Genomic DNA, 22,030 nt, shown 5'->3' with positions numbered 1-22,030 from the left:
AGATGTGTGTGGCTTTTGGGGAAAGGCAGTGACTGAGAATGTGTTACTGCAATTTGGTTTCAGAATATTTGTCATATCCCATGTATTTAGACGAACTACAGTATTCCAAGAGTACACCACACACCAGATGATTCATTAGCTTATGAGGAGCAATCTCAAAAAAGGAAAAAGATGAACAACAGTGTTGGGGATTTTGATGGTACTACCAGTGTTGCATTCATTTGTCTTGACAGTGTAAATTTGTCAAACTTACAACACATCTGCTGTTGTAGAATATATGAAAGAGCCATTGATGTGCACTTGAAAAATCCAGCATCGCAAAGATTGATGTGTAGTGTGTACTGTGAATACTACCTACTTTATTATCAGCAGAGTGTAAAACACAGGTCTTTTTTTACTCACAGCATAAAAAAAGGGCACGAAAAAGAAAATGGTGGATATTGAACTATTTTTATTATTTTATTTAATTGTTTCTTAAGTCAGGAATGTCTGGGATGTCATTTAATGTCAAGGACGTGTCAATATAAAGCAGTGTTTGTCCAGGACAAACTGTTTCCTGTTAGCCATTAGTGAAAGGAAAGACATCTGTGTTGTGTTGGCCTCCAGTCACTGTAGCTGCCTCCACAGCTTCCCAGCAGCAGCATAGACAAGTGACGAGGAAACCTCTTTCTCTCTAGACCTCATGCAGTAAAATCATGTATTTTACCAATTAATATTCTGTATACCTAATATATAATATGAATATTAAAGGTGTGTACATTTTGACAAGTTAATCAATTTGTCCCTAATTGGATCAGTGAAACAAATACCCTAGAATCCCGGCACAAATTGATAACTCCCTTGTGAATGTGATTTTCCTAATGTCGTGTATTGTACGATTTTAAACAGGCCACGTACCAAACATAAATGTCGTTTGAGCGAATGTCATGTCTGCAATTTAACCGTAAAAAAAGAAACAACCATTCCAACAACAGAGCAGCTACAAAAGACCTTGAAGTCAATGCACTCAAGGAGAGCAAGAGCGATTAAGAGAGCACGCAAAAGAGGACAATAACAAGGGAATAAAGTAGCTGCAACTAATGTGTGCACATGCATGCATGCACATCCATCTCACCAGAGCAAACTCCTTGTTGAGGACCATCTGCTCCAGCAGGGAGGACTCATTGTGGAAAAGGTGAGGCTGCATGTGGCTCCACATGTGGGGGAACCACCAGAACTCATCCACGTACTTCAACAATAAATCGTCTCCCTCGTCCTCCTCCGCCGTGCCTGCACACATCATTACACACATGCACGGAGAGAGGACAAAAGGTCTTCAAAATGTGCGGACGCATGAATTCCGTTACACTCAGCTCCGTGCAGGTATCATGTTAAGAGTGTACAGTATCTGGGTTGTCTGAGGTTGTGTTGCTAAATCAGGTTGCCTGGGTCTGATGCCATGGTGATGAAGAGCAAAGTCATGACAGGAACAGATGCTGTGATAATGTGGTTCTTTCTGTCTCAGATTCCATCTAATAAAAATCAGGTTCACTCTCCCGCCGCTATCCTTCTCTTCTAGTGGCTCCAGTTTCGTGATGCTTCTGCTGAATATTTAGACACTTTAAACAAAATCAATGAGATTCGATCGAAAAGCAACAAAGGAATTTAACAAAGATGCAGCGGCGGACAAATAGAAACCATAACATGCCTGCATTCATTTTAGGCCGGCTTCAAATTCTGACAATGTTTTATGATTATTATATATTGTTATAAAAACAAGGAGATATAAAAGTAGTATAGCAGCAGTTGTAATAGTACTAGTAGTAGTGGTTATGTTATATTCATCACCTCATTTTTAACCTCTTAACTATCTCCAGCTGTCTGTTTCTGTAAAATTCAATGTACAACAATTTAGCATCAACAATTCAGTTATATAAAAGAAACAGCAGAAGAAACATGAATTCCAATGCAATACTGTGATGTACTGTATGTAACAAATGTCTGAGTGATAAAACGATGACTTAATGATATACTTCATCTTGTACTCACCTGTGTGGTAGAACTTTCCAGAGAAGCCTAGATTGAAGGTGAAGTTGGAGATCTGTGAACGCAGCTGTTTCTGAATATCAAGGAGAGCCTGTAAAAAATAATAATAATAATGAGAGAATGGTTAAGAACATTCAGATTCAAATGTACTTTATTTAACCATAAAGCAAAATATTTAAGGCTCATCTCACCCCAAAACACCAACACCAGCTCTTTGTGATTCAGACTTTTATTCTTTATCTCGTCTTTAAAAATAAAAGTAAATTTTCCACACCACAGACCTAACTTCCATCAATGTGATTTTATTTTAAGTTTTTGATTTTCTTTAGAGTACCTGCTGTGACTGAGTGGAATGTTGTTGATGATGTCTTTTTTTTTATGCTGTTAAAGGTGTTGGCACAAGCTAAATTGTTGACTCCACCTGTTTCCTTGAGTAAACTGAATTTTTCCTCAAATCTTTCTCCTAATATATTCATTTACAGCGGGGTTGCACGTGATGCGAATATAGAGGATGTGTTGAAAATTCAGTGCTAAATTATTCACCATTTTTATGCAGCCATTAATGTTCAAAGACCATAACTCTGATGTCAGCAGCCAGAAATACCACTGATATATGGAGCATTATTGTTGAATCTGGTGCTTCATTGTTTTTTCCTGTGTTCCAGCGGCCGTTTCCAACCGAAAAGTTAAACTCACTCTCTGGTTTCAATAGTTAATTGAGGATTTCCTTCCTTAGTAAATGACTTCATTAATTTACCGGCCTTTAAACAAAGACTCCGTAATGAGCGTTAACTAAGGAGAGTCGCACAGTCGCACACGCGACGACATTAATGTGTGTTAATGAAGGTCAGTGCATTAGTAGCCTCTGGAGGGTGAACTAATCACCCCCCCACACACACATGCCCTAACACACACACACTCCTCCCTTCTCATCATTCTCTCCATCCATCCCTAACATTAACAAGTGAAACCCTGTACTCCCCCNTTTCAATTCACACTCCACTCTTCCATCTTACTACCACTAGGAACCTGCAGCTGCCTCTCTGCCCCTCTTCCCCATTTGTCTTCCACTCCCTCTCTCTTTTCTCTACCTCCATCTCTCTCTCTCTCTCTCTCTCTCTCTTGTCTGCTCCGTGAAAATGTCACATTCTCAGGAGACGGGGACTGCTCTAATTTGAAAGGAAGGCTGAAGCAGAAAAATTGCTCCCTTTCTGTCGACAACTCTACCCCAGCCACCTCCTCTGCACTGCCTGTCTTATCAATGCACTCTATTGATTTGCCCCTCCCCAAAAATATCAGAACTATGATGATCTCTGCACATTTAAATTTGCTACTTTCTAACAACGTGATGCATTTTAACAGAGTTATTGTGCTGTTAGTTTTACTTTAAACTTTACATTACGTACAAAAAACCCAGCTCATGTCAGAAACCTTTCCTCCATTCTGTCTCTCTCTCTCCCTCTTCTTCTGTCTCTTTTTTCCCCTTTACACATTTTTCCACCTCTACACACGTCTCTCTAACTAACAAATATACAGACACGGGCACAGAGTGTCTTCATTATCTTTAATCTAATGGTGTTGAAGATGGCTGCATGCTGACAGATGTGCACAGCTCACTAATCTGATTCCCTGTCTCTTCTCCTATGACAACCTCTACATCTTACACACACACACACACACACACACACACACACACACACATTCAACACACAGACACTGTGAAGTTGTCCCTTTTGGCACAGAAGTAAACATGTAGATACAAAGCCTAAGGAATCCAAATTAAGTTTACAGCTGAGTGCTTTGCATTGTAACTCGATATAAGCCCCTTCTGCAACTGGTTGAAATGCATTATTAACGTGAGAGTTGGTATCTGTGAGAGTTGGCATAGATGTGTGTCCAAGTGTGCAGTGCATTGGCTTAAACCACTCATTTGTATTCCGCTGCCTAAGATTCAAAGCTGAGCACAGAAGGAGAAGAAGAAGGAGACGATGAAGAAGAAGAAGGAGAAGAAGAGGAGGGAAATGAAATTAAGGAGTATAAGAAAAAGAAAAACAAAAGAATAAGGAGCTGATGAAGAAGAACACAGAGGGTATAGATATATTAAAAAATATATATATAAAAGAAAAGAAGTCAGATGAAGACAGAAATCAGCAGAAAATTACTACGTTGACGAGAAACGATAAAAGTCACGATACAAAATTGTTGGGTGACAGCCTCATCATCATTACAGTCCCCGGTTCTGACCAGTAACAATGACGTGAGGAAAGAACTCAACTAAATTGATGATGATTTTTATCGCTCCAATAATACAATTCATGTTGATAAATTGAGCATTAAAATACACTGTTGTTTCTACTCGCACTGAGCAGACAGCCTCCTGTCTCCTCGTGCTCCTGGCTCCATACAGCAGAACCATTAGCATATGGGGCTAAAAAAAAAAAGAATGCTAATGTGAGCTAACACAACTTTCACACAGAACACAATCTTTTTCAGTCCAAATGTTCTTACCGTGTCGGAGAAAGACATAATGCCATCAATTTGGCAACGGTCTACTAGTTTTCAACGCAACAAATTGGCCCTTTTATGTCTGTTATCACAAAGAAGCTGTAGTGAGTGAGCTAGCACCAAGGCTTTAATTAAACAGTGCTCAATGTTTACAAGGGATTGTAAAAACAAGACAGAGAGATTACTAAGTGAATATGAAGCCAATTACTTAATTTCTGGAAAGTAATTTCTGGAGTTATATTGTTGAAAAAAAAACATAAGGAACGTCACTTCAGTAGAAAAAGATAAAGGCAAAGAGTTTAGTGGCAGCATCTTTTAGAATCTTTTATCTTTAACAGCTACTGTTTAAAATAGATAGATGTGAAGTGAGAAAAAATATTTAGACTCAGGAATGTATTCTAAAGTGAAGTGAGAAAAATATTTAGACTCAGGAATGTATTCCTAATGTTTCCTTTTAACACTTTTTCCCCAAGACCTTCGATCACAAGTGACAATTATAAATGACAATGGCAAATATCACCACAGGAAGTCACATGCAATGTTTGGGTAACACCTAACTGAACAGTGACTGCACTGACACTGAGCCACCATATGTCCTGTGAACGGCACTTCGCTGTCAGCAACCCTGAGGTCTGAGCTATGAACCCACTGCTATAGATCATCATCAGGAGAGAGGAATGGGAGGCATCTGGGATGGAAACACATCTCACAAACTGTGTCCATTGCTCTGAGGGGCAACACAGTCTTCCTGTGCTGGTGTTACTGAGAGTAGCAGCCACTGATCTGGAGGGTCTTTAAAGTCAGGAGTCAAACTGCACGCTGGACACTGAGCTAGAAGTTTCTCTTACAAAATGGGTCAGACGTGTTTCTTCAAAGAGTAAAATTGGATTAGGATTGGCAGGAAGTGGGACTGTGTGTAGCAGACACACAGGTCTTAAAAATCCCAGCGATTTAACATATGCTGTAAGAAGCTGTAAGTGATGGCCCATATTTCTGTGCCCAATTCACCACGGTTGCCCAGTGTCAGAAGTAATGCCAATTTGTTTCTGTGTATGTGAAAGCGACAGTATGTGTGTTTATATTTGTGTGTCCCTGTGTGTGTGTGTGTCAGGGTAAGAATTGGAAGATGTGCCAGCAAGTTGCTGGGGCTCAAACAAACGTAAGACAGGCATCTGGACAGCTGGCATTTCACAAACTCCTTACACCAACAACCTCTTCTCCATATCCCCATTCTGTCATTTTTGCCGCTGCACTGTTTGTTTTCTTTTCTTTGCACAGCATTAACTGGGCTTGTGGAACCTAAAATAACAAATAGGTTTTAGAAAGATCCTGTTTGTGCAAAGTCTTGTTCAGATTGGTCTATGTACTGGAGATTTACAGCGACTCCCTATTGGATGGAGATATTTGGAAACAAAAAGCAGTATCTTAGAAGTCAGAGTTTAACTTTGATCAAAAATATAATTGAAGCACTCACACAAAAATCGCACAAAAAGTGACTTACTTTCTGATTTAGAATATGCGTTTAATCGTTTTTGGGTTTTTTTTTTTGCTTCCTTTGATCTGAACCTCAGTTCTACCAACACCGGGAGTGCTGTTGAGCTATTAAGTCAACAACCCCAAGCACCACATTTTTGTGACTTTCATTTCTATATTTCTTTGTGTTACCTAATATATTTTATTATATTATAATACAATATTTTATTCAACACCTAACAATTGTGTTTTGTCACGTTGACAGAACAATATTTTATTCAACACTTAACAATTGTGTTTTGTCACGTTGACAGATGTGTCAAATAATTCAAAGGCCTGAATGTGCTTTACATTCGTTTTTGCCTTAACGGTGGCATCTATAATTACATTTAGTCCTGTCCGTGAGCCTTTACTGGCATCTTCTCTGTCTCTCACTCTTCAGTTTTTCCTCTTACTGACCAGTTTTAGTTGAAAATGTCCACTACCAAAATAGAGTTCTCTGCAGTTTAGATGATAGACGGGTACCACAAAACATAACTGGGGCAGTGCCTCGCTGTAAAAACCCTGGTTCTAGTGTTCTACTGGACAATACAAATAAAATAACAAGACCAGTAGATTACACTAAAACCACGTTAATTCCCCAAAAACCAATCTTTGTGTTTATTTCTACAAATGCCTCCGTGGATTCATGGCCACTAGACGGGAAAATAGAAATACTAGTCAAACGTATACTTTCCTAAAGTCCTTGTCCCATTTCCATTGTTTACATTTTAGTTTCCATTATTTCAAAGAATAATTTTGTCATTTTGCTATACTCCGACTTAATTCTGCTTGGCAGTCCCTCCAGGGTTATGAGTTTCAGCACTTGCTGTGACAACAAAACATGTCGTATTGTGTTTAAAAATGCATGGTGCTAAGCTACATCCTCAGATTGAAGTCAAGACACTCCGACACATTTTCTTCCAGCTATTCATTACAATAATGATAAAATGTTTTCTCTTATATTTTTGACAAAACTTAACATAGCTTAGATGAGCACATATTTGCCTAAATTAAATTAAATTTTGGGGTTTTTTTTGTTTTGTTTTTTGTTTTTTTAAGAAAGTAGCCTGCTCAATTCCTTAAAATAAATGGGATGATGTCGTCCAGAAAAAACAACCAAATACAAAATATCAACTATTTAATTACTAGTTATTTTCCAATCAGGTCAAAATTTTAAGAGCCTCTTTCAAATGTTTTTTCATGTACCCATTAGAGATTAACACATGGAGCGTGACCTTAAATTATGTCATGTGACTGAGGGGTTATGACCACTAAAGCTAATACACAGCTTACTCATTAAGGCTGATTAAAGCACCTACGACTCTTGTTGTAGACGAGGCGTGACACCATCCTTTACTGAAGAAACGGAGACAATTAAATGGAGAAGCCTGCATAGCCCTTTTGTAAAAAAGCCAAAAACAGTTTCCTTTTTCCAATTTATTTTTTGTCTCTTTTTTGGCTTTCAAATCTGTACTCGGCTCCTTTCATCCTTTCTTCATTAATTTTGTAATACCATTTGGCAAAGTTATAAACGGATATAGACTGAGCTCAGTTCCACTGACTTAATAAGCATTATAGTAAATTAGGAATAAAGATTACAGTAATTCTAAGCAGCACAATAAATTACAGGACACCATGACAGAAAACCTCCAGTGATGTCAGAATCCTGGCTGTACTGTATTTTGCTTATTTCTTCTTTTTTTTTCTAAGGTAATTTCTAAATCAGACAATGTGATCCAAATGTGATCACCATCTCATTCCAGAGCTTTTTTGCAATTATATTTTTAAAAGTACTTACCCTATTCTATGTATAATTCAATGGAAATCCATTGAGAAAATCTCAATGTAAAGTAATGAGCTCCTGGGCTAATGTGTTATTAGGCAGGCATTCTTTTCCTTCTAAAGGCTAAATTGCACTTTAAAGCTTATTAGGCCACTTTATTGCAGCAATTATTTGACCTGCCAAGTTAAACAAAGAAAGGAAATTGCAAAAAAGGCTGCACCGCTTAATCTGGGAAATTTTTTAACCAAGCATACATAATTATTATAGGGATATGAAGGAGAGTTGACAAAGTTGCAAATCTTAAAAAAAAAATCATTAACATTATAACAAATGTTAATGGGATTAAAATATACAGAAGTCGAGTTGAGTTTTTTAAACCAACTTTTTTCTGAAGTTTTGAAGTCAGTGATACAACAGGTGAAACAGGAGTCGCAGCCAGTTTTACTAAGATGTATGTGAGGGCCGCATTGCCCCAAATTATAGCAAGGTCTAATGTAATCTGGTCAATAAAGTGAGTCCCAATACAACTCTGACAACAGCTGCATGAGCGCTCTGTCAACTGAGATGACACTGCCTTGGGAGCCACCGTGGAAAAATGTGAGAAAATGTGTGTGGTGAGAGAGGTTTGGGGAGGAATACAAATAGGTTATAGATAGTGATCAATGATTCAGACGTGGAAGGGGGCAATGAGCAGGGGAGGAGGTGGCAGACAGAAGGAGAAAGGAGATCAAGAGTGATCTGAAGATGAGAATCAGACACCTCCCTAATGACCACTCCGAGGTGGGGAAAAGACTCAGACCTACATGCCTGGATTTAAAAACACGAGCTCTGACACGAGTACGTCATCGATCGAAGCTTTTTGACCAGCGACATCTTTCATTTAGAAAAATGTCATCTGCTGGGTGCCTCCCTGTGAGTCATTTTAATAGCGGAAATACAGCTGTGTGTGTGTGCGTCTGAGAAAGATGGGGCGTAGGTATTGTTTGTCACCACATGAACTCACGGGGTGAGCCTAATGAAGAGAGCAGAGAGAGGGAGGGTGGCATTTTAATTGGCCTCACTTGCTGCCTCCCTCTCTCTGCCCCCCCACCCCCACCCCACCCCCCCTCCCACTTGTCTTCTCCTCTAAGGGAGAACAGGAGATTGAATGCTGGCTTTACCAAAGTAAGAGGGGATTTATAACAATGGCACTGAAGAATGCCTTGTCCTACTAATTGGTCAATAACACATCTTGTGACATACTTTGATGCTGTGTTACACAGGAGCTGTTTGAGAAGCAAGAGAGGGACGAGGGAGGATTTCCAACTTTACATAATTAATCTCTGCCTCTAATCTGTAATGTCATCATATGTCAGATTTATCCACGAGACGTTCGGATAAGCATTACTGTGTTTGAGGTTTCCAGGCTGTCATTAAGTTAAGAACTATTCACAGCTGGGATATTATACATCTCTCTGTTTCTGTTTGTTTTGTAATTTGGCAGTTTTTAAAATCCCACCAAGCGACATGTGTTCAACTGTCTCTCTCAGCAGCAGTCTGCCATCTTCTTCCACACATTTACCGTGAGTCACGTTGTTATAACACCATGTTGCTCTGGGGGAATGCCTTAAATTTATAATTTTTTTTCCAACAAACAAATTGTGCACTCTGTCACAGACAGATGTCATCAGTGACAGAGGGCAGGTTGATGCTCACGTGTGATTCCCAGCTGCATGAACGCTAATACAAAAGGTTCTCTTCCACAACATAGCACAATTAGAGCTCGTGCCTCACAACAAGAAAGTCACAGCTTCGATCCCCAATTGAACAGCTGCAAAGGGTTATTTTTTCAAAACAAATCTGATTTCAACAGAGAAGTTAATTCAGTTCATTTCACTAAAATTGTGGTGTGAGGCATCTATGGTTTGTTTGTCTCTTTATTTAGCCCTACAACAGAGGGGCAAACTGTCAAGGTTGAACCGTGCCCTTGTCGCCAGAAATGGATTAAGCAGTAGAAGATTAATGAAGATTTAACCACATGATGGCATGACAATCCTACACCTGCACGACACCCAACGGCTTCATCATCTCCCTTCTGTTTCATTGCACAGTAATCAAAAAAGCTTGTTCTTTTATCAAATTGCTATTATCAACCTCCTTCCACTCTGGGACCGAAGGACAAACCAGGAGTAAAAATGTGATTTAGGTTGGACTCCATCTACTAAATTGTCCCTCCGTCTGTAACTCCTATAGTTTATGGTGTTTGTTGATGTAGTTTAGTTGTGGCAAGGTTTACGCCATTCCTCACAATTTACAATAGTTTCATATTGATGATTGATGTTATTCTTAAGATAAGGCAGCCGGTTTGTAATCAACTGGAAAAAAAATGATATGGTCCAGCTGTATTTTTGGAACCAATCAACATTTTTCTAACGTGTTGCTCGATTGCACACAACTCCAAAAATACTTTCACAATAGTACATAATAATAATAATTATAATCATAAATAAAATAGGAGACCATTTTGTCATGTTAACTTCCCTGACACATTTTAGGCCTGTAAACGTTTGCAAAAATGCCATAAAGCTTGCTCAAAAAAGGCCAATTTTCTTTTTTTCTGTCCACATTTTTGTCCTTCAGCTGTTGCTCTGTCTAACCCGTACGTACTGTAAATGCATGTACTGAAGCAGTAAAGCAACAATGATTAAAATAAATGTCAATAAAACTAGTGGACAGACATGAGCTCAGCTACTGCAGATTTGACTATTTGTCCATGTGAGAGTGAAGATCCACTGCATGTGTGACCAGGCATTTCATATGCAGGAATTAAATTCCTCTCCACTTGACCACACACTGCAATCCTGTTTTCTCCGCTTTGCTTTTCCCCCTAAACTCATCTGCCAGTTTATACCGTGGACAGGTGGCTCATCTCCTTTTACAGTGTCTCAGGGGACGAATGTCTGCCACTGGTGAAAAGTGACATTCTTATTTAAAATGACGAAAAAAAATTAAGCAAAATCCACACCCAGGTTTTCCTGTCATGTCAACGCACAGTGAGATGGGCACATGCCTCTGGTGCCATAAAAATCACTACACAAACACACATAAATATAACTTAAATAAGTAAAATTAAAATAATGTTAAGAAACCAATATTTTTGCAACACTACCGTCTTATTTAAGGCAGTATAATCACCGACTGGCCTTCGCCTTGTGGCAAATAAACTTGAATGATGGTACCGACATGAAAAACGTATATATTAAATTAATTATAAAAAATATTAACGGTATTAAATGCCAATCACATAAATAAGACAGATAAAGGTTATGGTCATTTTTAACTTTTTTCTTTAGTGTCTTGTGTCTCCTCCTAAGACAATCCAATAGGCCACGTCCGCTTTATACAAGACGCCTTCTGAGAATTTTTTTTTCTTGTATTCCTGAGACAAGTTCAGGGTTTTGAGGTGCGTCAATGGTAAAATGTTAATTATCAAAAATAAAATCTATTTTACACTGATATCCAATACAATTTATTCCATTTATGCTGCCCATAACTAATTAACCTACGACCTGGTCCTGGGGTTCTGTGGTTCTTGACATATGGTGCATATGCTCCTCTGATTATTTGCATTCCTGGTGTATATTAGATATGTGTGTGTGCGCACGTGTGTGTGTTGTTAAGTACGTGTGAGTGTTTGCTCATGGAAGTGTGTGTTGAATCAGGGAAGTCTTCAGAGGCACGCTGCATGGCCGACTGTCCTTTAGAGTGTCAAAGAGGAGGAACGTGGGAAAACAGGATTTAAGTGCCATTCATCTTTTCACTGGCTCACTCGCTACCTTTCTTTCTCTCCTTCACTTCGCTCTCTTTGCTCCCTCAAATGGCCTCTTTACTTCTGGCTAAAGCTCCATTTTAAGTTAATGCCCTCTCCCACTGTATCACAACACACAAACACTTGATGCGCGTGTTACACAAAAACAGTAAACACAGAGACTGAATCTTTCAAAAACACCCCTTCAGTCATGCCCTGGTTACCATCCATTGAAATGAGGTGTTTAAATATTTTTGGAGACTTTTCTGTACATTGTAGTCCATTATTTTTTACCAGCATTGATCCTGATCTGTACAGAAAAAAAAATGTCCTTACAGTATTAATTTAATTATACTTATTATGGTACAAACAATAATATTTAAATATGAATATTGTCTAACTTTTTAGTCATTTGTGTCTGCTCTACTGTACATAATGTATGAACCATCCATTTGTGACCTGTTTGCTTACTGGACTAATCTTTGATGCTCTAGATTATTTAAATTTCCTATTTAAAAAATGGCCAGTCCCATTACCACCATCACCACAACTGACCAAATACAAAACTGTAGTTTATAATGTTGTCAAACTGCATTCTCGTAAGTATTTGATTTTTAAAAAGTCTCAGTACCACGTACACGAGGCTAACACCAAAGTGCACTGCTTGGATCAAACCACTGCTGAAAGTCTCATTTTCTTGTCTTTGATAGTAATTGTTATCATGTATTTCTGTGACCCGTTATTGTCCTTCCCACACTTTCTATCTCACAACCTTAACTCTGTACCTTAACATCCTTGGCCTTCATGCGCGTTCCTTCTTTCCCGACAAAAATGTCATCTATATCCACCAGTATGTGCCGGTCCAGACCCAGAGTAAGCTTCCTGTCAGTGAGGTAAGAGATGGCATCTACAAGGATGAGTTTGTGCAGCCAGTAGCCAAGTCCTTGGCCGAATAATATCCGCCGTACTCCATCAAACAGTCCCATGTCCTGTACAACAGTAGCTTGGAGGCTTGCACCGAAGCCAAGACCTGGATTATCACCACTGCCTGCCCCTGCTCCTTCTTTGGGCCTTGCATGCAGAACAGCCTGATAGGTGGAGTGATTGGAAGAGAAGGTCGTCCAGTCTTCACCAGGTAAGGCCCCGCGATCAGTGCCGGGCTTGGTCAGGTGGAGAAGGGGCGAGCTAGACGCTACGCAGCAGTCCCACAGTGCCTGATTGGTCCGTAACACCAGCGGGAGGCCTCTGAGTTTGAGGTAAGGGGGGGAGTTTTCAGTGGCGCGGTAGAACCCTATAACACCCACTCTGAACTCAGTACAATATTGATGCAACAGCTGCCTGTTCCATGTGTCTGCATGTGCATATTTTAACAGGTTCTCATAAATGATTAGCGAATATCTTCCACGACCCTTTTCTGTCAGCGGTGGAAGGTCGCCCTTCCCTGAGGCAATCTCCATGCGGAACTGGAAGTGTGCCGACTCCAATATCGCCACAATGTCCTGACCCAACTGTGAGTACTGGGATTCCACCATTACCAGCACTACGGGGTCAGTTTGAACATGTGTGTGGGGCGGGTTGGGCGGGTAAGGGTATGGTAGTTGGCGATAGGGAGTCATGGACAGAGAGTGGGAGCAGGCGGGTTCAGGAGATTGTCCTATCTGCATGGGAGGAGAGGAGTTCGTAAAAAGAAAGTAGGCAGAGAGGAGAAGGGAGAGGAGACAACAGGAGGCCAGCAGGAGCAGGAGCCGGCGTAAATGACGACGTAATCGCACAGCTACCGTCATTGCAAAGTGGTGCTTTTTTTTCTTTTTTCAGCTTGATGGATCGTCCGGAGGATGTCTGCACAGGTTCAGGAAGTTGAGCCCAAGAGAAAGCAGCAAAGCCATTCAGGAGTGCGTCATGTCACCATGGCAGATGTAAAAGGGAGCGGCACCGGATGTCTGATCTCAAAGATCTCCGCTGAGAAAATGCAGTCATTGTCTTTTCACGATTCACATATAGAAATCACTGGAAGATTTCAAAATGAATGTCTGCAAAAAAAAAAGAGAAGGAACAAACATGAAGGAGTGAACCTGTTGAAAAGGATGGAACAGTACACATTACAGCCCTGCCTGTGTGCCTCTGTGTGTGCATGAGCCCAGGTTGTACAACCCTAGGGAATGAGAGGGCACAGCTGGTAACTACGAAGCTGATTGAAAACAACTTGTATTCTTGGGGCAAATCCAAAACGCACACACACAAACACACACCCCATACACAAGTACATATCACAGTTAAAAGAGCAAACAAGAAAAAGAATCAAGTCTCAAAATAAACAACTGTTTGGTTGTGCATTAATATTTAAGTAGCACGGAGTGAACAATAGCTCCGATAATTTCATGATGCCCTACTGAGAATTCCTCTGATTGTGCTGTACTCTGAGCATTCATGTCCTATTTCTGAACCTAATCATCTGGAATTCCACAAAATGAGACTTTAAATTCCCTTTGCCAGGAGCACTTATCTAGAGGGAGCCGGTGACAGTTCAGTGAAAATGGCAAGCCAAAAAAAGTCTGAGATTGTAAGAGACAAAGAGAAAGAGCAGAGAGGGACAAAATGCAATGAATTATAGAAAGAGACAAAAAAGAGCAGGATTAGCATCCTAATGTGTGTGCCGGGAGCCAAGGAAGAAAAAAATATCCCACAGCACCTCTCTCTCTCTGTGTATCACCTACCCATACTCCTGTTTACCTCTACCTTATCTCCAAACGCTCTCATCTTCTCTTTTCTCTTTTTAAACATGAATTTCTATGCTCTTTTTATTTACCTGTTTGCTTGTTATTTGTCTTTAAAGACTCCACACACAGAGAGAATGGAATCGGATAAAACTTAAATATACAATTTAATTACAGGCAAATGACAAGCCATTGAATTTTCTTTTTATTCTATATAGTCTATATATTTTATTATATAAAGAAAAAACAAAGTGCAGTAAAAAAAAAACAATTCATGTGGATATAATCGTTATTGTTTCCTTCACGTTAGAAATGTGCTGTTAATTGTCTCACTGGTTTTGAATGTAAACAAGTTGTGATGAGTTATTAATACGAGCCAGCGAGTTTGCTATTAAGGTAAACTTGCAAAGAGTTGAATACATGTCTAGGTTTGTTGGGTTTACGCCACAGGAGGGCGCTGACATCAGCTTAACATCGGATTTCACGTTAAAGTTTTTTCAGGCTACAAATACTTTATAATGTATGAAATAAAAATGACGGTAATTATTTAAACTACAGTATATGACACAATATAGTTTTTTATATGTGTTTTTCGGTTAATTATAGCTAAAAGATAGAAAAAGTTACATGTAAATTGTAAGTTTAACTATCAAAGTTATTTTTGTTACAATGATAACTGATGTCTTAAGTTACATTTTCTGTGGTTAGAATGTACATATTTAAATATATACGCTAATTAAAATAAAAGATTCGACTCGAGTGTACTGAGGTCTATTTGTTTTCCTGTGAAAACGCAAACTACCAGCAGGTGATTCACAGAGTCTTGCTTCTCACGCTGCGGAAGTTTACGTTTATTTAGATTCACGGAATCCCCACTTACCTCTAAACCCGCCTGGGTCGCTTTCGTGGCCGTAGGAGCCGGTGACGCATGTGCGGTGAGAGTGATGTTGCTTCGGGTGGGTCCAGGGTTCCGCTCTCGGTGGTGCGCCACTCCCGTGTGTTTTGGATGCTGAAGCTCTGTGCCATTTCTTCTCCTCCTCCCTCCCTCTCCCCCCGCTCTCTCTCTATCCTCCACTAGAGTAGCAGGGGCAGCCCGGGCGAAAACCCGCCTGGGTCGCTTTCGTGGCCGTAGGAGCCGGTGACGCATGTGCGGTGAGAGTGATGTTGCTTCGGGTGGGTCCAGGGTTCCGCTCTCGGTGGTGCGCCACTCCCGTGTGTTTTGGATGCTGAAGCTCTGTGCCATTTCTTCTCCTCCTCCCTCCCTCTCTCTCTCTATCCTCCACTAGAGTAGCAGGGGCAGCCAGGCGGAATGATCCGCTCTCCTCCCCCCGCCACCATTCCTCTCTTTTTCTCACCCTCCCCTTCCCTCTTATACCCACTCTGCCACCTCGTGAAAGTGGAGATTAAGCGACGAGAGAAGCACCGGTATCCGGCTGCCAGTTAACGACTGATTGCCGTGCGTAAACCATACGATTCACAAGTGGAGCGGATGAAGCCAGTGTGAGGAGGAGACCGAGAGAGGAAGGAGGGGAGGTGTTACGGTTTGATTGACACTAACAGCGTTTTCCCCCGGCATCAGCGGATCACGGTCCGGTAAAGGCTCGTGGACCTTTAGCCTAGTGAGGGACGACACATGGACACGAACCAGTGCGAGTTAATGGTCCGTGTATTGTGACACGGGTAAAAAGATGGGAACTAAAGCAGCGGCAGTCCTAGGCTGTTTGGCGCCTTTGGCCAATCCCCGCGAACCCCCTTCTTTGTCCCCCTCACTACCATGACAAATAACTTATATTTAAGAAAAAAAGCACATATAGCAGTTCAAATGCAATATATACAATACATCTAATGAAACCTGATAAGTTAGAAACGTTTAAAATTAAACATACACAGTAATTAACATAAACTATCAGACTAAAGGCAAATAAATATTAGTATAAATATAAACCTAACCTAAGGAATCCTTGACGGGATGCCATGAAAGGAGAAGGACTGAAGTGTAGTACTGGTACTGGACTGTTGAAAATACAACACATTTGGAAGTGTTCTAATTACAACATCCTTCAGTACACACATTAACACAGCCCGTTGTCATGCACTCACGTCAGTCGGCCCAGCACGGGCTGCCAATCATACAGTGTTTAACTTAATTACGTCTTCTGTTTCCCTCCCCAATAGTTCATCAATCTTACTAACCTATTTGTCCTCGCACACACGTTCAAATCAGGAAGGAGCTGGTTTCCGCCTCTTTTACATCACAATGGCCTCACAAAAGAGATTAGTGTGTGTGTATATATATATATACGTATATAGAACATGTATATACATTGTGTGTGTGTTTGTGCCAGAGACCAACATAAGGTGAAACCAGCCTCAAATGTTCATCTTTACTTATAAAGATTTACTACTTTACAAGTGTGCTTGTTAAAAATAAAGAAAAGACAAAGGAAAGGCACAGGTGATCGTCCGTACATTTGGACACTGACTGTGACTGAGAGCTAAAATGTCCAGTAGGAACCTGATGTGAAGATGTTAAGATGTGGCTGAGTCGGGGTGATTCCCTGTACGCTTGCCGACAGTTTTAAAAACAACTATTTTAAAAGGGGATGCTTTGCTTGGCCAATGAACTGGCAACCCAGAGCTTCTCACTGTGATGGAGCTCACACTCCGAGGCTGCATCCAGTGGGAAGCAGAAGTGATGTTACCAGCTGCACCCTGGCGTATTTATGTTCAGTTACCACATTATGCAACTACTGTAGATCGCTTCAGACTGTAGCATAAATTTGTACCAGTCTTCACACTTTTGGGGGGAAATAGACAACGTACTCAGGGCCACACTCAGAGACAGAAACAGTCTATGGCAAATGGTAAATTTAGAGTGGTCCACTAACCTAATCAAGCATGTTTTTGGACTGTAGAAGAAAACCTGGATATCTGGTGAGAACCTATGCATGAGAACGAGCAAACTCCATAGAAACAGGAAGGCTAACGTTACCATAGAAATTTACATCATGTTCACCACCCAGCAATGTCTGACAACTGAAGGCTGCCGTTCAAATAAATAAACAATTAAAATAAAGTAAATAAGGTCATATAAAATAATAATAGTAAAACAAAAACAAATGTACAACTAAACACACTAAAACAAATAAGAATATCATGGGGAAAATATAATTGTTAAAAACTATAAAATACTCTAAAGCTGCAGTCTATACATTTATATAGATATCTGTTCATTTTACTGAATTATTTCCATAACCAACACTTGCTTTTTTTCTGTTCCTCCTGTGGCTACTACACCCTAAAATATTACATCTTTAACTTTTTCATGGTTTTAGTATTTCTACCTATGATTTAGAACCTGAAGTACAAAATATATAATTCCATGCTGTTTTGCTCTTTTTTTTTTACTGAGGCTGCACTTAGTCTAAAAAATACAAAAACCCACGGAACATATTCATATATTGAATGAAACTCCACAGCCAGATATCATGCTCAGAATGAAATCCAGAGGTAATGAAGGTTTGGGCTGGAGTGTGATTGTGTTTGTATGTAAATTAGTGTCAGTGGGTGAAGGGTAATTAGAGAGGCTGTTCCCCATTCTCTCCAAATTACAAGCCAGAAAAGGCTTCTGCTATGGAGGTAGTTTGAGACAATAAGCTGAAAATGAAAGCCAGACAGCTGCACCTGGGATACAGGCAGCAGTGAGTATGCATCAGTAGAGTGTGCCAACTGCAAAGGTAATTTTAAAGAAACTCGTTACAACACAATGGGAAACAACAGCTTGTGAAAAAGTTTGGATGGTGGTTTTCACACACACACACACACAGGTAGAGGCAAGTGGTCATAACACTTGAAAAGAACACATTAGCGGGCCAGTTTACAGACACAGGACGCCTGTGTTTGTTTGACAGGATACACACATGCACAACACGAGGATAAACACAACAAAGGACATAAGATGTAAAAGGTGTCAGAGCTGCCATGTTCTACTATCACCGTGAGCGCTAAATAGAAAAAAGCATGAGACAAACGAGAGCGTCGGGGATAGAGAGAGAGAGAGAGAGAGAGTGGGACAAAGGCAGAGAGAGGGGAGAACGCTTGTTGTCTCCATCAGAGGCTTTTGTTAAGTGAAAGATAAGAGAGGAGGAGCGACAGATTCCTCTTTTTCCTCTCTCCCCGCTGCGATCTGAATGGTGGCTGTGTGAGTCTAGAGGCCTGATGAGAGCAAATGGAGCTGGAGTGTATAAACAGGAAAAGACATTATCATCACAATGTATTGTACAGCCCAGCAGTTAGGGGAGGCAGTGTGAAGTTCACACAGTAACCCCACTAATTAAAAGCCAAACAAAACATTGAGCAGATTGGAGCATACTTGCCCTAAACACATACTAGAGGAAAGGCATCCCACTAATAATGACACTCCTCTCCTGGCTGTTTCCACAAAGTGCGGGATCTATTGCTCGAACCAGCAGCTTACGAGATGTTTCGGCTGTTAGCCTCCCACAGTGTAAACAACAACATGATGCGTGCTTCGCCGAGGTGTAAAGGCTGCCTGGTGCTGTTGCTATTTTAACGATTCCTGCTCCTGCCCACTCCTGACCTCGCCTCATGCCTGGAAATGTTGATAGATAGACGTTCTCTTAGGAGCGTGGAGGCTAAGTGAAAGCTGTCGTGGCCGGCCTAGCCTCAACCCCTCCTCTACTTTTCATTCCCAAGCACATTAGTGGAGATATCTTTTAGCCAATCAATACCACGCTAACAGATTGATAAGACGGAGCACAGATGCATCGCAGTATACATACACTTAAACAGAGAGCAAGGGGGAGAGGGAGGGAGAGGATCGCTTTGATTTACATCTTCGAGTGAAGCGTACAAAATTATGGGCCAAAAAAAACAACATTTTACTAAAAGGTCAACAGATCCTGGTTACCACAGCAATTCGCTGCAAACAACGTATCTATTTTTTTTATTTAAGCATTTAAAAAAAAAAGTAAAATACCACTCTTACTCATCGTCCAAAGTATTTTTCTTTGTCAGGACAATATTGTGCTATCTTTGTCAAACACAAGTCCTCGTGACCTCCTTTATTTGAAATACTTAGACAATAATTCTGTGCAGGTACCTCATGATGTTCCATTAGGCATCATGAGTGTATGTTTTTATGTGTGACTCATGCAGAGAGAGGATGTGGTGTGCCAGTGAGAACATACAATAGTTCTCGTCACAGCGGAGAACAGGGCTGCCTCCAAACAAACACAAACTCACATCAATCTACACACACACATACACACAAACGCCCACAAGTTCATCCTTATCACTCACACACATGAGTAAACAACACCACACGCCCACACCTTTCAAAAAAACCACAAACACCAGCAGGCCTGCAGTGCACCTTGAATGTATTATAATATTTACGATGTATAAAGTCTCAGAAGTGATAAGGAGAAGCCGCCTTTCAAAGAATGAGAAAGGCAAAACCTGTGAGGAAAAAAAAAGTCACCATGGACGGAGGGGAGTTGAAGAAGCTGCCTGGCTGTGTTTGGAGGTTTCTGCATCCTGTGGTCATACTAGATTTTTGAGGCAGAGGACAGGAGTGAGAGGGGGAGAGAAAGGACAGAGGGGGATGTCAGAGAGCACAACAGGGATCAGATCACACAGCACTCAGGGAAGGAGGGGTAAAGTGATCTATCTGCGTCTGTCTCTGACCTTGTTCCCTCTCGCCGAAATCGGACTTACAACCCCAAACTGAATATGATACCGTTTCTCTGTCTCCCCCCACTCTGTATCCCCTGGCTTTCTCTCTGTGTCTTGTAATAAATCGTGCTGTAATTACCAGGCTGGATCGATAACAGTCACATCACTCCTCTTCTCTGCTCGTCTGAAACTGACACTAACGTGTTCATCCCTCGCTGCGTGCCACTCTTATGGATCCGTGAGTGATAGATCAAATTCTTTTTCTACTGTAAATAGGTGGGAAAATGAAACCAATACACACTGTTCATGCAAATGCACGGATGAAATGAGCGACATGACCAAACGCATGAGCTTGAAAGCAAAGGGAAAAAGCTGTGGGTCCAATTTAGTCCTGGACATATTTCTTTAGCTGGACATAGTGTTACATCCCTCCCAGAATAGCCCACTCTTTGTCTCACAAAACGCAGCACAAGGATGAGCATCACATGAGGAGTGACACAGTGGGAACGGTGGGTATTTTTTGCTTCGGCAATAAGAGACAGCGCTGTGTGTGTGTTTTTATTTTTTATTTTGGAGTGTGAAAACCGGTGTGTTGGGTGTGTGTGCATTAGTTTGGTTTCCTGACAAAATCCTGCAGCGATGATGTCTAACAAGGAGTTGAAGATATCTCTGAGAGCTATAAAAAAAAAAAATGACACCATAAACTTGCTGACTTTTAACATTCCCTGATGACAGAGAGAGAGAACGCATCAACACACAACACGTCTACGTGACAGTTCAGCTTCTGCTTACAGCTGGGCGTGTGATGCACAGTGTAAACAGAGAGGCATATTTTAGTATGAAGCATTGGCACCAAACTATAACACTTACTTTGGGTCACTGTTTTTATATAATATCTCAGCAGTACAATATAATGTGAACATTTTATCTGAAAACAAATCAAATTTTGCAAATGTTGCAGGGAAGTAAAAGAGTCTATAGTAAAGTGGTGGTAAAAGTATAGATATTATTCTCATAAATGCATTAAAAATGATACATATTTTTCTAATGGACATCGATAACTAATGTGCTCCAACCCCCACCACCCCCGACTGAAATGACAGTGCCAGCAGTTAATCAGATGAACCCAGACCACTTGGACTGTGGTCAAGCAATTAATGGATGCAAAACAGGCCTGTTCCTAAATCTCCATCTGAGACCAAAGCAGAGGTAGATAGAATCTGTAGCAATATTTATTACTACAACCAACCATTGACTGCACTTGATGTCTGCAGGCTGTATACTTGGAATAATGGGCGACTTGCAGCCGAACTTGAATGTAATTCACCGTAATAAAGCCCTTGTCTGGTGAATTATCCGTTTTTCATTTTGTATTCCATATCTTTAAAAGTTGTTATTATTTCTTTTTTGTTTCTGATTCTGTGCCGGCAGACAGTGGTCTGAAAAGGCCAAGGAGAAGAAGAGGAGTAAACAGGCTGAGAGAAACCGTTTTTTGCAACAGTTTTGTAGTTTCTCAAATTAAAATAAAGCATAAGTCCAAATTGTTCACACTTCACTTGCTGCGATATTTTCCAAGTCTTGTAAAAACTCTTTTCAAAGAAAGAAGGCTTTTGTGCAACTTGGCAGAGAAAGTGGTAGATATTTACAACAGACAAATGTGCAAGTGAAATGAGCCTTTTCAAATTTTGATCTGTTTTTTATGGATCTAAAAAAGAAAAATTAAATTAATTTAATAGAACAAACACCACACTTTCTTATAGTTTTCTATTCCTATTTTTTGTATAGCTCATATTATTATTATTGTTGTTGTTATTATTATTAACAATGCATATAAAAATATTATTAAATCACAGAGTTCAAAGATGGAAAAAGCTCATATGCTTGAGAATATGATACATTAAAAAAACTAAATAAATTTGAGGTAGAAGAGACACTTTACTGTAGGTCTTCTCACCTCCTGAATGAACATGAACATTCACTAAAAGATGTGCACACACACGGACA

At 40.3% G+C, this 22,030-nt stretch overlaps 1 protein-coding gene across 1 annotated transcript in view; it reads right to left on the bottom strand.

Annotated features, from left to right (window-relative positions):
- The window catches only part of ndst3 (N-deacetylase/N-sulfotransferase (heparan glucosaminyl) 3), a 37,324-nt gene extending 21,905 nt beyond the window's left edge, over positions 1-15,419 (bottom strand). The window contains exons 1-4 of the mRNA XM_025058314.1: positions 15,210-15,419; positions 12,401-13,645; positions 2,029-2,116; positions 1,115-1,269 (exon numbers count right to left, since the gene is read on the bottom strand). Of these exons, the coding sequence (XP_024914082.1) occupies positions 1,115-1,269; positions 2,029-2,116; positions 12,401-13,399 (1,242 nt within the window). The 5' untranslated portion in view covers positions 13,400-13,645; positions 15,210-15,419. The remainder of the gene's footprint in view (positions 1-1,114; positions 1,270-2,028; positions 2,117-12,400; positions 13,646-15,209) is intronic.
- Between the last annotated feature and the right edge of the window lie 6,611 nt (positions 15,420-22,030).

The sequence above is a fragment of the Cynoglossus semilaevis genome, chromosome 9 (genome assembly GCF_000523025.1).
Source record: "Cynoglossus semilaevis isolate Cse_v1.0 chromosome 9, Cse_v1.0, whole genome shotgun sequence".
In the NCBI taxonomy this organism is placed as follows: Eukaryota; Metazoa; Chordata; class Actinopteri; order Pleuronectiformes; family Cynoglossidae; genus Cynoglossus; species Cynoglossus semilaevis.
The sequence above is the reverse complement of the archived record's forward strand: the minus strand, read 5'-3'. Positions and strand labels throughout refer to the sequence as shown.